The sequence below is a fragment of the Podarcis pityusensis genome (genome assembly GCF_964106645.2).
Source record: "Podarcis pityusensis genome assembly, chromosome: 7".
NCBI lineage: Eukaryota > Metazoa > Chordata > Lepidosauria > Squamata > Lacertidae > Podarcis > Podarcis pityusensis.
Genome location: NC_138031.1, coordinates 6,558,828 through 6,574,714, shown reverse-complemented (window position 1 = coordinate 6,574,714; position 15,887 = coordinate 6,558,828). Strand labels below are relative to the sequence as shown.

General features: G+C 40.6%; 1 protein-coding gene across 13 annotated transcripts in view; it reads right to left on the bottom strand.

The window, feature by feature from the left end:
• Positions 1-15,887, bottom strand: part of PTK2 (protein tyrosine kinase 2) — a 189,786-nt gene that overhangs the window by 125,310 nt on the left and 48,589 nt on the right. For 2 of the 13 annotated variants that reach the window (XM_081012525.1, XM_081012524.1), the window contains exon 1: positions 6,054-6,329. The exons of 6 other annotated variants lie outside the window; for them this stretch is intronic. In XM_081012525.1, the coding sequence (XP_080868651.1) occupies positions 6,054-6,156 (103 nt within the window). In that variant the 5' untranslated portion in view covers positions 6,157-6,329. Of the gene's footprint in view, positions 1-6,053; positions 6,511-15,887 lie in introns of those variants that run through there. 5 more of the 13 variants (XM_081012517.1, XM_081012515.1, XM_081012521.1 and 2 more) reach the window with 5 other exon arrangements.

Below are 15,887 nucleotides of genomic sequence, written 5' to 3'. Positions count from 1 at the left end.
TGTTCATTAAAAAAAAATACATATTTTGACTAGTATTGGTTAATTTTTACTGCTACATTCTCTGCAACAGCTTTTGCCGTCATGTTTTCCAATTTACTCTTGAGCTATGAAGATAAAACATTGAATGACCGTAAATTATTTATTTTAGTTGGTTCGTATCATCACAGCAAACCAGCCTGGCATCACATTAAAAATTCCCCCGAGGGAGCTTTACCTCTCCAAGTAGTCAAAAAGAGCTCACCCTGGTTTCCAAAAGCAATGCAGAAAGTAGTTTATTGGAAAGGTAAACTCCTACTCATTAAATCCCTCCTAAATCTATTCAGATTTGACTGAAATATTTCCATTATAAAGTAATTCCACAAGCATTCTATACATAAAGGTGGTTTGTATGTAGAAGTCTGTTCATTTATTCCAGACATGAAAAGGCCAACAGAGAAAGAAAGCTTTAGATGCTGCTCAGATTATGTATGAAAACACTTTTTCTTGGGTTTTCAGATATGCAAGCATGTAATGCAATAAAACACTACACTCACAAACATCTCAAAAGACTTTCAGGTCATCTCTTACGTGGGATCATCTCTTCAGGATGATTTCTATAGCACTTTTCAAAAGTAGATTACAATAGTTCTCTCTTATCCCTGGAATAGCTGTATAAGTGATTCCATTTTACATAAGTGAAAAGTGAGATTTTAAAGAAGCTAGCATGCTGAGAGACACTTGACAACTTCATCGCTTATCAAGTATTTGAACCTGCGTCTTTCACAGGTCCAAGTCCGTTATAACCACCATCAGGAACTAATATAAGGCACTCTACTCTGAACACAATAAGTAAATCAGAAAGATGTCTTGATTCCAGAGCAGCTCTCAACAGAAAAAGGCTGCTTCAGTGTGAAGTTGCATGAGGCTATACTGATGTGAAAAAGTTGAATTTGGCAACACTGTCGTAGTTATTTTGTACAGAAAAGGAAGGATTGCTTAGCCGATTATAGAAACAATGTACCAGCCACATAAGCCCCAGAGTACTAATTACAATCAGGTTACTGAGAAGATAGTAGCTTTTCCGTTTTTTAAAGCAAGAGAGAAAGTGAGAAGAATTGTACAGAGTCCCTGAATTCACACAGGGTTCTATTGCACAGGGTTCTTTTCAAGAAGGAGAAATGCCACTATCAACATGAAGAAGATAAAGATAAGCAGATTTTCAAACAATGTTTCCTAGGCAGTAGCTGACACACATAACTGTATGGTCTGTGGCACGTAGTGACAGGAGATGGTTAATAGCATACTTAATTTTACAACAGTTAAGAATGTTATTATTCAAATTTATTATTGTTTTACTACCTTGCTTCCTTATGCAGCTATTTAACCATCTTTATTATCAGAGCTGGCCAGATCCAGTTTTGTTCCCTAAGGTTAAGCCCACAAGCACTGCATGCATATTTATCAGATAAAGACTAGTCACTATTCAATTGCAAATAAGAAACTCTCACTGCATCTTCTCTCTGGGGAACACTGAAAACAGACTATTTGAGAAATGATTACTTCACACACACACACACACACACACACAACCTTTAAAATAGTTACCGTATTTGTCTCCTGTGTCGATATGTGCTTGGCAGGATGCTCAATGCAATATATTTATTTGCTGATGTATATTATTGTCTAAGTCAGTTTATGCCATAATAAACCAGTAAGAGATTATTTGCAGGTTTTACTCCAAGTTAGTTGTTTCCTACCCACATCCAAATCCAACTCCCATCAGACACAGCCAGCATGGCCAATGGCCAGGAATGATGTGAGTTGCAGTCCAGAAGCACCCATCCACAAGGCATCTCTTTGGCCAGCACTGCTCTGTAAGTTACCAAGAATTTAAAAATATCCCCTCATACACCTCTATTGTAAAGTTAGGAAAGATTCAGAAAAGGGAAAACAAAGTATCTAGGGTCTGAGCAGTTCCCCTATGCAGAAAGGTTATAGCATTTGGTGCTTTTTAGTTTGAAAAAGAGGCAGGAAACATGCTAGAAATGGTTTGGAGAAAGTGTTTCAGGGGAGGTTCTCCCCACCCCCCTCTCATAAAACACAATTCACAGTAACTTAATGAAACTACATGCTTCAATGAAACTACACGCTTCAGGACAGCCGAAAGGAAACACATCTTCACACAATGTACAGTTAAACACTGGAATTTACTCCCACAAGATGCAGTAATGGCCACAAACTTGGGACAGCTTTAAAAGGCATTTGGACAAATTCATGAAGCATAGGGCTAGGAATGGATACTAGTCATGATGACTAATACCATAAGGGAACGTAAGTGGGCAAGTGCTCTTGCTCTCATGTCTTGCTGGTGGACTTTCCAAAGGCATCTGTTTGGCCAATGGGGAAACACAATGATGGAGTAGAGGAGCCTTTGATCTGATCCAGTTCTTATGTTCACTTGTCTACATTTTGGATGGAAGGGAAGTGAGAGGCAGAATGACTGCCTAAGGGGGGAAAAATGAAGACCATGAACTCTGACATGTTACTAACACATGTGAATCCAACCTTAACCATTCAAAGGCCAAGGACACATTTCTACTTTCAAAGGTGGGGAACTGGAGTCTAGCCACAGGAACAAGGCAGCAAGAATGACCCTGAGGAAATATATGCAAGCAAGGAGGTACACTGCACCAGTTCTTGTGAAGAGGAATTGGGAAACAAACAGCTCTAGGCCAGAAGAACAACCTCTAACACATCAGCTGAGCTCCCCCAGTTCTGGTGCCACCCTTCCAAACCTCCATTTACATGTCTCCAAACACTTGCCATGCTCTCCATGACAAGTGTGCAATTGCCCACTGATGGGAGTAATGAGCAACAGACCTTCTTCCTACTTTCATAGAATCATAGAATCATAGAGTTGGAAGAGACCACAAGGGCCATCGAGTCCAACCCCCTGCCAAGCAGGAAACACCATCAGAGCACTCCTGACATATGGTTGTCAAGCCTCTGCTTAAAGACCTCTAAAGCAGGAGACTCCACCACACTCCTTGGCAGCAAATTCCACTGTCGAACAGCTCTTACTGTCAGGAAGTTCTTCTTTGAAGAACTTTGAAGCAGAGAAGTGACTCAGGCTCATCCTGGATTAATTCCCACCCTCTTCCCCAGGTCAAAGGTTCAGAGGAAAGCTCTGAGCCCCATTACCCAGTAATTGCTGAAACTTTCACTCTCCTTGCCCAGTCTTTTCTGCATGTGAGAGAACTGGGGAAAGGAAACCTTTTCAACCGCTGCTCAATGTTAGAGCTCAGAGCCCCAGCACTGTGCACTGCCTAAAGCCTGCAATTTTCACCACCTATCTTTCCCTCAGGTAACAGAAAGGGGGGGGGGTCAAACTGAATCTGGAATGCTTCTTATCTACCTTCCCCTCCAGTAAGTTTAGGGGGAATTCTTGGCTGTTGGGCAAAAGTGCTTGCCTCCAGCCAACTGGAAACAAGCTGGTGGCCATAAATTTTTGTTTGACTAGCAATAGCCATCAAAAAATGTAGATCCCTGCCCAACATATTGTAGAGAGGTAAAAATTGCCCAATAAATACTTCCATGCACACTGAAGTAGAAAATCTAATTTTCTTCTTACTTATAAGACGTCAGCAGGTGTACGGAGTCATAAGGTATGTCTAGATCCACAAACATGGATAGTAAGGAGTAACTGGATCTCAGCTGAACAGTGTATCAATTAAAGGATGGGTAAAACACATGGAGAGTTCAAACGGAGAGCTTGTATGTGTGTATGTCATCCCCTCCCCCTCCCCAAGACATACATTGTCCAGCAACCGCTGGACAGAATGGCTTGAAGTTAACCATGTCCACGGCTTCAATTATAAAGTTGAGTAACAGTTATAAAGTTACTCTGAAATGAGATCACAATGATAGTAAAGAATAGGACTACTTATGTGTATTCTTCTCAACTTAAACAGTGTCTAGGTACATCAATACACTCTGGCTTCAGGGTATCTGATTTCTATAACTTGCAAAGTGCCTGTGAGAGTTATGTAACTCTAAGTATCCTATGGCTTCCTGGATATTATCCCTGAAGTATCCAGTACTGATAAAATTTAGGAGGTTTGATATTAAACTAGACATCACAGACATGAAGAGCAGCATCTTTACCCTTGAGTTTTATTCAACAGATGAGGAATATAAAAGCAGCTAAGGGACTAACTCCTCTGTAATCTAATTGAATAGCCCTACATTCTAATGTAAGTCTGACACAAGGTTCCAAGTTTATCCTTTATGTGAAGCTATTTTTAAAAAATCTCATCAAAAATACATGTAGCATTAATTTTATATAAGCGAACAGCATTCAGTGCATTTGTGATTTCAAAATTGAAAGTTGCCATTGCCTTATTTAACTTAGCAAATATGCCCTTCATAAAACAGGAAATATTGAGTTGGGATCCAAAAGTAACAGAAATGCTGTGCTTCACTTTACATTTACAGCTTACCAAGATGAAGGTGCACATAGCCGGAGAATTCTAAAGAAAATTCCAAGGAAATGCATTGCACATATCCAGAGGAAACTATTCAAGAATTCTGGACTTATATTTCACTGGGAAGAAGGTTTCACAACTAGTTTGGAGATAACTATCTAAGAAGCTGCCATATATACTGTCCAATCAGTGGTTCATCTAACCCAACATGGCACCCTCCACCTGTCGTTGGGCTCCGAACTCTCATAAACACTGACTATGGTGGCTGAGGCTGATGGGAATCCCCAACAACCAGAGGAGGATGGCTACCCCTGATATAATAAAACAATCTGCTACCCATGAGAGCAAGTGTGGTATAGGACTCAGGAGGCCTGGATTCAAATCTCTCATAAAAATCATTCTTCACAACACCCTTGTGAGATAAAGGGGAGGTGGGAAAGGAGAATACAGTATATGCAACTCCTTTGAGGAAAAAGAGGATAAGTAAGACACATTGACTTGCAATGGAAAACCAAGTTCTCAGATAGCTGTCTCTCAGATCTGCTATCCAAGAATCTTGGACAGGAGATGTCAGAGGTTAAAACCAGACTCAGTGCTCCACCATAAGCTATGGCACAGCTGACAACTCATAATGTGACAGCAGATTAAAAACCTTCCTTCACAGAGTAGCGGTCACGAACTGCCTCCGGTCATGTAATGAACTGAGCATTGCAATACTCCAGCTACCCTTTGGCAGGGAGCAGGGTAATGGTTGGCTCATAGCCCAGCTGGATACTATAGGTGACCTGTTCAGGTGAATCACTACCACCATAAAGAAAGAGGTCATCTTGCACTACTTTTCATTACAAAATTAAACCTTTATGTGGGGGGGGGAGGGCTTTTTTGTCCTTTATAATTTTACCTTAAAATGTACAGTACAGGCACCCGGACCTTACATGACAGTGCACTAAAGGGCAAGGGTGCAAATAATGCTGCTGCCTTTAAAACCCACTAAAAATACACCCAGTAGGGAGAGTTCTATACTTGGAACTCGTTTATTGCTCAACCTGAATTTCAAGTCAGATCCTGTCTGATTGTGCCAGCTATAAAGCACTTCCCTGACACGTTTACCACAGCTTTTAAAAAGGTAACCAATGCAGTAGTTCTGCATAAAAATTCTATCCTGTTCACACTCATCAAATTTCCACCCTGTTTTGGCCACCGAAATTACTCATAATTTGCAGAATCTATCCTGAAAAATAATGAATAACATTTGATAAAAGATTTAAATAATAATTTTAAAAAATGCAGGCAACTGAGGTAGATGAATTCTCCATTTCAAATAGATCATCAAAACTGAAAAGTACTGACTATTCAAAACCAATAATGCTCATACCATTTGTTTCCCTGCCTTTAGAGGATAAAATGTTTATGGTTGTCAGGTAAAACACCACAGCTGACTGCTTCCACATCAAAATTACATGGCCAGAATACAGCCACTGTGTTTTCAATTTCATGCCAGTCCTTCTCTCCCAACCAACTTATTTCCCCCTTTTATTTTGATGCATGAATCAAAAGTCAGAAAATATATAATATTTAAGTTTGGTGTACCTTTAGCCCAGCATATTGGGAATGGACTACAGCCGCTTTTCTCCATATAGATGACACCTGCTTGTTTCGGGGCCTGTTGCCCTGCCAATTCCAAGAACAACATACACACAATCGTATAGAGATCACGCCAGGCTCCAGCATACAATGTTCCAATTCAGGTCTCCAGTAGTATTTGCTCCCGCAGGGGGGCTGGGAAGCCAGCCGCTTGAGCGTAGTCACAAGCAGGAAAAATCAACTACTAACCCTCCTTACATTTAGCGTCTTTCAGGTTTGGCTGCAAAGGTAGAAGCAAGAAAAGACCCACCTCCACACCACCCCATTCCTTAGTGCTGCTCGAGTAATATATTCCGACAGCGTGAAGAATGCATTTCAGTTTCGGAGTCTTCGCATGCCTCAACAATTTAAAGCACAGATCATCCTTTTCCCTGGACAAGCTACCAAACAGAATGCAACCAGCCAGCAATGTGACTGTGTGCGTCTGTATTCCTAGATTCATTCAGGAGAGGCGGAGGAGGAAGGGAGGGAGAGGGGAGGGAGGGGAGGCGATTAGCAACAACCTTATTAATATGCTAATCTCACCCTTCTGTTCAGTTCAGCCAGCAGACTCCTGTTTACAAAACTGACAGCAGATTCTAAAACTGACTAAGCTGCAAATCAAGCCTGACCCAGGTCATAGCTGTAGATCCGCTCCTGCAACCAGTTTAGCTTTAAATCCATGCCTCTGGCATCGTACCTACCAACACTGAAATTTGATTTTAAATAACTATTCTGATGAAACAAGAATAATTGGGGGAGGGGGAGGGGAGGGGGAGGGGGAGGGAGGGGGCTGCACTAAACAATGAGACGTAACCTCTAATCATCTTTCATTTAAAGACAACCCAATTACAAACTTCATACTTTCTAAGTACTGTAAAGTGTTCTGAAATATTCTCAAAATTTATCTGCCAGAAAGGATTACTAGAAAAATGGAAAAGATACCTCAAAATACACATAGACACGCACACACAATGGAAGAAAAAAGGTGACCCAAATTATACACCAAGTATGGCCATTGTTTAAAACGTCTTGAAGCTAGCATTCAGCAAAGGTCAATACATACGGGTGTTCTGTGCATATTATACTCCAACCACAAAAGGTTAACTGAAAACAGATTCTGTTTCCTTCAGCACACACACACACACACACACAGGCGCACAGAATATCAATGATAAACTGGCTATTTATACATACACACATTGCAGCAAACAACACAGAACGTGGTATATACATTTTGCCTCTTCCACTCACACTGTCACACACATACCAAGAAAGTGTTTTAGCAACTGCTGGATTTAAACAGCTTTGTTTACTAGCCAAATGCATTCTCCCACAATGTGCCTGGGCTCATGAGTCCCTCCCAGAATGTGAAAATGCTTTCTATTTAACATGGAGCAGGTTGTGAGATACACAGGTGTTCTGTTTTATTAATTAATTACTCCTTTAGCCCTGAAGAATACTGTTTTGCGTATTGCATATTGGCTTCCATTTAAGTACAAGTAAGAATGACCAACTCCACTGCTAAGCCAATATTGTTGCAAGTCATAGTCAAGCTCATAGCCAGGATAGCAAATATGGCTGCCTGTGTCACTACGCTGGATGTGGTTGCAAACTGTGCTCTGCTTAACTGAAATGGAGATGTCAGGTACAGGCAGCTCCCCATTGATGCAGGGGTTACATTCCAAGGAACTACACATTTAAGTAAATTTGTATATTGGGAACACCATAGAAAAAGTCTGCAAACACCCTCCAAACCTCAATCAAACTCCAACTCTTCACAGGCCTCAAATGTCAGTGCAAGGGCTCCTGGGATTGCAGTTGCAAAGGCTTGGGGGATTGCTAGATGCTGTTTGTCTGCCATTTTCATGCCCTTTGGGGCCTGTTTTTGCCCCTTTCCTTGCCACTTCCGGGCTCGCGGCAATGCACACAGCCACAGTCATGCGTGCCTTGAACACATGTAAATGTGGAGTATTCTGTATACTTTAACGGCAATTCTTAACATGCAAAAATCAGAGGTAGTGAGATTGTTTCTGTTGCCCCAGCCTGATTAAACTGAAAGATAGCCATGTTGGACTATTAGGCAAATTCCAACATCCTTATTAGGGCAATACCTTTATTAGGCCAACCAAAATGCCACAAAACAGTGTGCCAATCCCCCTTTCCCAGTTATGTTTACCATCCAGCGCCAAGATAGCCAACACTGTCCCTTCCAGGAGATAACTGCATGCAAGGCTTGACATCTGTACATGCATTTGTCTTGGAAGACAGTGCTTTGTGTTTGGTAGTTGCTTTTAAAATTTTCAACACAGTTTATAAACAACAAAAACAATTGTCCCATTCATATGTAGTTGGATTCCAAATCCTCTCAGACTCAACCAGTGTGCCAGTAGTCAGAGAGGATGAGAACTGTAGACCAACAACATATGGAGGGCCCCACACTGGCCATACCTGATATAGTCTGGTGAAGACTTCCAGAAAACTCAAAAGCTTGTATGATGTTTTGTGACATGTTGATTGGTCTAATATAAGTATTGCCCTAATACATTCAGTCTTTGCTAACACTCTTATTTGGTAGCTGTTCCACTTACATGTGTTCTCCTGAACCAAAAGTGGGATGTGGGTTTTTTGTATATTTCTTCTTATTTCATTCTTGTTAAATGAGGCTAAATCCAAGTTAATTTTCATGAAGTTTTATTCTTTCTTTCTTTCTTTCTTTCTTTCTTTAAAAAAGGGAATAGTTATAATGTTACAGTTTATTAAGCAGTCACCTGTGATATAGAGTAGCAACACAGTGAGCAATTAAAATAGCTTTTCAGTCACATCTCAGCTAGAAACACCACCCCACCCCCAAATTTAACAATAATGTCATCAGCATGTGGATGACATACAACTCTACTCCTCTTTCCCACCTACTTGCTCCAGAAGGCTGTTTGAAATGCTGAACTGATGTCTGGAGGTGGGTTGGGGTTGTAACATACTGCACTGGTTGCCAGTGCATTTCTGGGTTTAATTTCAAGGCACTGGTCATGATCTTTAAAGTCCTCGGAAGTTTGGGACGAGGTTACATGAAGGATCATATTCATTATACTAACCTGCCAACACCTAATTTATGATATGTGCCTGAGGTCCTGCTCCCCTGCCTGCCTGTGAGAGCAATCCACAGGGAAGCAAAAGGAGGCATTCCTTGGAACAGACACCAAGTTAACACCTGAAGCAAATACATGGGAAGCTTGCACACATTGTTCTTGGTGCACCTCACTGCTACTAGTTTCACAACAAGAACAGCTGGACATGTCTACAACAAGCTCTGTTCAGCCCTTTTGAAAAGAACTTAGAAAACTGGGTTCCAATACAGTTTAAAATAAAAATTAGAGCACAATTGAACCATTAGTTCTGCCCCACTGCTCAGGCATAATGACCAAAGCTCCTTCAAAGTCTAAAGAGTCCCCACCATAAAACGACATCTCCTTATGCATATAGTCAGGGCAGGAAAGTAGGATGAACAATGAACAAAAATCCTCTCAGCATCAATTTTCAAGAACAGAACAAGTACAGCAGTATAGGCACAGTAGTTTCTACTACTGCACAAAATATAAGGCATCTATAAGATGACCAGATGCAAAAGAATGAGAGGACCCATATACCTTGGACAACTTTTGCCAGCCAGAGTAGACAGTACTGGACGAGATTGGCCAGTGACTCAGTCAGTATAAGGCAGTTTCATATATTTACCCATAATATTAGTTAAAAGCTTGTCAGGTAGGGAAAGCTGCACATATTGATTTTACACAATTATGAGCCTCTAGAACCAAAATGTGGTGTAATATCCTTGTTTGATTAAACCAATTGTGGTTTGAACAAACCAGTGTTTCATCAACTCAGAAGAAATGGAAGGCGGTGGTTTGTCTGAAACCACATCCAGAAGCTTTAAAACATCCTCCCCCATATGTGAACGAGAATGGAGAACACAAACCTGTAACTCACCCGTGTTCATTCTCATAACACTAAGCTACAGTTGAATGTTATGTCTGACCTGAGTAAATTACATGCACACAAAGATACAATTGCCATCTTATGCTTTGGCGTCATACAAGCCAAACATCAAGGTTAGTGTCTCACTTTCTGAACTGAATCTTTCCTCTCACACGTTTTAACTGAGAGCTGTTTTTTATACTCCCCCTTCAGCACAGATTATCAGACCTCTGGAAAGCTAATACCCTTAATTCCAGAAGCACCTCTGAGATAGAACCATTTCCCCTGCACTCCAGTAGCAAGTGATATCCTGAAGTTCCTTAATCCTTCATACATTCAGGGTAGAATAGGAAGGGGGATGTCGTGGAAGGCTGTAACTCCTCTTCTGAACTTTGCCCTCTCACCTCTCTATGAAGCTCCAAAAGGCCCCTTTTTGACAACCATGAACACTACAGGGAAGATCAAATATCTAGAAAGAATCATAGAATCATAGAATTGGAAGAGACCACAAGGGCCATTGAGTCCAACCCCCTGCCAAGCAGGAAACACCATCAGAGCACTCCTGACATATGGTTGTCAAGCCTCTGCTTAAAGACCTCCAAAGAAGGAGACTCCACCACACTCCTTGGCAGCAAATTCCACTGTCGAACAGCTCTTACTGTCAGGAAGTTCTTCCTAATGTTTAGGTGGAATCTTCTTTCTTGTAGTTTGGATCCATTGCTCCGTGTCCGCTTCTCTGGAGCAGCAGAAAACAACCTTTCTCCCTCCTCTATGTGACATCCTTTTATATATTTGAACATGGCTATCATATCACCCCTTAACCTCATCTTCTCCAGGCTAAACATGCCCAGCTCCCTTAGCCGTTCCTCATAAGGCATCGTTTCCAGGCCTTTGACCATTTTGGTTGCCCTCCTCTGGACACATTCCAGTTTGTCAGTGTCCTGAAAAGCAGATGGAATCCACATACTAAAAAAATGAAACTGGTAAAAAGAATGCTTCTTGCACCTTAAAAAGAATTTAATTACAAGGCTCTCCCCACTATATATGTGGTTCATTGAAATATAAAATCATCAATTTACAGCATTCATTTATTTATGTATGTATATCATTTGTAATGAAGTTCTCTCGGCAGCTTACAATAAATAAGGAATACACAAACGAAACACAAAATAAGACCTATAAATATTAAAAAGTAAATAAAAACCATTTAAACAAATATTGACCATGACCCACCACAGCATGACATGTACAATTCATTAAGAATGAAGGAAGTGGCTGGAAAGGGTGCTGGACTGGGGTCAAGAAAAAGGGGCTCAGACATTTCTTTTAAGGTAAGGGTTTTATCTAGACTTTGGCACCAGCTATACTGTCACTGATAGCAATACAAAAACTTACAGAATAAGTTTCTCCTTAATCAAATGAAGTCAAAGTGTCTCACTTTTTGGTTTATAGAAAAGGTGAAGAAAAAAAACTGAACTAAGACACCACATGCTTCCTTAAATAACTTGCATGAAAGATAAATATAGCAGATCTACTCCTCTGAGGCTGCAATCATTTCTTTTTCCTTTATGAGCAGACTTCAGAGAAGCATTGATCAATTTTCCTAATCCAGAGCACCACATGAAGTTATTCATATGGATTCCATTCTTGCTGCTTCTCCTTCCTTCACTCCATCCAGTTACCCTCCATGTTCCCCAACCCTCCCTAGGTGGCCCTTAGACAAGCGACTATTCTCCAAGCCTCAGTACCTCACTCCCACTGCAAGATGGGGATAATATTAAGCTATGTTACAGAACAGTTGTAAGGATTACCAAAATTATTTGTGACATGCTCTATCCATTCGACACACACTATATGTTAAGCATCATTACCACGTTCCACCAGTTATTGTATTTTATGGTAAGCAACAATCATTCAACTGATTTAAAATAAAAAACAAAAGCTTGTGACGTAATAGTAATGCCTGCTCAGAAAACTCATACTTATTACTTTCCCCCAGGGGAATCCAAGGTGGCGCACAGGGTACTCTTGCACTCTATCCTCACAAAATTTATGTGAGATAGGTTCAAGTTGAATAATACATTATTATTTCACCAAGCTTTTAATCATTTGTTAATATTTGTTTTGAGGTTGTATCTTGAGTGACTATAAGAATTTTGTATTGTATTAAGAAACATGTTTATGGTTCTAAACACCTTAGGGGAGCCTTTCTCAACACTGGGTTCCCCAGAAGCTGTTGGACTACAACCCCCATAATCCCTGGCTAGCAGAACTAGTGATCAAGCAAGATAGGAGTTGTAGTTTAACAACATATGGGCACCCAAGGTTGAGAAAGGATGACTTAGGAGTTGTTCTGAGGGTTTTTTTTTAAAAAAAAATATTTTATTAAGGGTTTTCTTGTTTTACAGTGTAAGTGTAATGCCTCGTATTTTTTTCCCCCATGTAACATTTTTACAAATCCGTTTCATTTGTTGAGGCATTAGGGGGAGAAGAAAAAAAAAGAAAGCGGGTGGAGGGAGGGGAGATGGATGGGGGTGGGGTCGGGTAGCGGTGTTTCTATTATGCTTAATGTATGTAGAGTTTGGTGTCAGCGTGCTTGTGTTGTTCACTTGTGTTCCTTTGGTGGTGAGAGAGGTTGGGGTTGGCCTAGGGTGTGATTGTTTGTTTGTGATTGGCTGTGGTGATCTTTGAGTTCTTCTGAGGGTTGAAAGTTAAGTTGCGCCTGCCGGAGGATATGTATAGAAGCACGTCAGGAAAACACAAACTTAATAATCTGAAGCACTTGTTCTCTGCAAAATTATGAACATGTCCCGTTCAAAAAAGAGTTAATGGCAGTAAAGCTGTTCATAATGCAAACACATTTCTGGTCTCTGGAGCTATCGAAAGCCCACTTGGAATAAAATCTCACTTTTGAGCGGGGGGGGGGTATTACAAAAGTATTGAGGACCCCTCAATTCATGCCCTAATTCCATGCCCCCACAACCTTGTATTACAACACTAAACCTAACTAAGGTAGTAAGGTTACAGGTCTACTGCTATTCTGAATTGCAGCCATCCTGTCTCAAAACAGATTGTGAAACTACAGTCTGAGCAATGCTACAGTTATTCCCTGCATTTCTTGATCTCTCCTCCTTCCTCTGTGAAGGTATCTCTGCCTTCTAAGCCACCATTACTGAAGCACCCTGCAGCTGGCCTCTCTCTTGCCATTCTTTACATCACTTCATTTCCCTCATATCCACAGTGCTGCCAAAGCTAGCTGATCTTGCAAAAGGCAAGCTTTTACAGCCTCGGCCTCTTACCCACAATTTGCACAAAAAGTTAAGTCTCCCATGTTGAGCTTTGCCTTTGGAGCAAAAGGTCATCTTCACTGCCTTCACCCCTTTTAAACCTTTTTCCACAGTCTGAAATCATCCCAAAATGTCTGAACACACTTCTAGATTTTGCTACCGAGTTATCCCATACTGATCCTTAAAAAAAAAATACAGCAGGAACTCCATTTTACATTTTCAAATGTGATTAAGCCTACCACTGTGTTTCTGCTACTTCATCCTGACTGAAAAAGTCCATCATCCTTTCACCACAGTATGCCTATCCATTAATGAAAGATTAATGCTTTAGAAGGAAATGCATAATGACACTTGAAAAGTTAAGCTACTCATGATTCTAACTTGTGGATCACCAGAATGAAGTATTTAACAGTGAATGGTTAAATACTTAATTCACTGTTAAAGTTCAGCACATTTTCAAAACCACATACATATACTTACTGTGATCCACAAAAGGAATATTGTATTAGGACTGGAGACATGGAAAACAGGTTCTGTGCAATTTCTGCTTGGAGAAGGGGGGGGGGAATTGGTACCCAATTTTTATTAAAGACTACATATGAGGTGAATCCCGGTAACAACAGAGAGCCTCGCCTTCATTTCCCCTCTTTTCGTGATACCAGCACTGTTTAACTGAATCATGGCAAGCAGATTAATCATGTTTGTTCTGTGCAGCACAATGCACAAGTCAAATCCTCACAGGTCACAAACCACGATTCTTAGCACAGGTAAATGACTAAATTACCATGTTCTGTATTTTGGACTTTCAAAGACAAATTGAGTTCTCAAACGAAACTTGAGAAGCATTTTGCAACTGTTTTAATAGGGGGACCTCATAAACCCTTTAAAAGTGGATGACAACAGCTGGCGTCTCACAAGCTCACAGTTACTGAATATGCCCAGCAGAATTGAGGTAGACAGTAGACAACTGATTACTTTACAGAGCCATTCTGGGTTCTGGCCTCTTGTCAGTAACCAGGCCCCGAGGTAAAATATGTTCACCAAGCAGAATCATTAACAGATGGTATAGCATCCACCCACCTCTCCCTCATTAAATCTCTAAGAGCAGAAATTTGAGGACTCGCAAAACCCATCAGAGCAAAAGCTTCTATAACGGAGCCTTGTGATGGTTGCAGGAAATCAGACAAAAGTATAAATTAAGAGGAGGCTTCCTTTGAAAAGGGCAGAAAACTTTACCTTTTCACCACTATTTTTTTTAAAAAAAGAATAACATATTCAATCTGATTTATTTTTAATTAAACACAATTAAGATCTGTAGCAGGTGCATCTGGAAGAATCCCTGCACCTAAGTTTATGGTATTATGATCATAAATTCCATTTTCTCCCACAGGAATCTTTTCCCTCAGCTGCTGTGTGAAGCTGGCTTAAAATGGAGAATAAAAAGAGGTCAGCAGTGAACTGAATATTCACTGCATCACTGTCGATATGTTGGATTAAAAATCATGTAAACATACCTGTTTTAGTCCATTTACTAGCAGTAGTTCACAAGTTTACTCAGAAGCAAGCCCCAGTGTCTTTAATAAAACCTATTTCTTAGTAAGCGTAAAAGGATAAGATAACTTTCAAAGGGGAAGAAAAGTTCACGATTTGCTGTTGGATATCACAAATTTAATTCAGATATGAATGTTTTGTCAGATACAGACATTTTAACAGTGTGTACTAATATTTCCACACCTATTCTTGCTGGAACAATAATATAAACAAACAAAAAGCCAGCAGAGTGCTAGAGAAAAGCTACAGTCTACCGCAGCATTTCAGGTTTCCTGCCAAAAATGGTTGACATCCAGAATAACCACAACCCCTTGCGGTTCTCTTATAGGCAATTCTGTGCTAATCAGACTGGGAACAGACACCAAAACAGTCATCTTATTCCACAGGCAGGCATACTCCATATTCTCCCGCTTGCCGGCAGAAGGAGCCTCTGAAGCAGCCATGGGGAATCCAGGCAACTTCTTGCCTAGTGGCTGCCCTAGCCACACAAAGGTTCACCTGAGCTCAAATGACAACTGTGGTGACTGTCCTGGTCTAGGATGCTGCAATGAATATCATTTAATGAATCTTGCAACGCTTCAAAAAAAAAGAGAGCCAAACTGATGGTAACCTTTGCAATTATCATCAGAAGTCATTTTGGATGGTTTTCAAATAGCTGCAACACTTTCCCGGAGCGTGGTGCTTTCGCTTTCTTCTTCCTCTTCCTCTTCCTCCTCCTCCTTTTTTTTAAAAGCAACATGTTTTAGGTTGAGCCTCCCTGGGGAGAGCATTCCACAAATGAGAAGCCACTGCAGAAAACGCCCATTCTCACGTTGCTATCCGCACACAAAGAAGGGCCTCAGATAAGAGCAAGTTTAAAGTCTATACAACTAGATAACGTACATGCGATGCATAGAAAACCTTTTAAAACATAAATACAATTTATGCTCTAAAAAACAGCAAATTGAATAATAAAATAATGGAAAGTCTAGATTTGTAATGTACATCA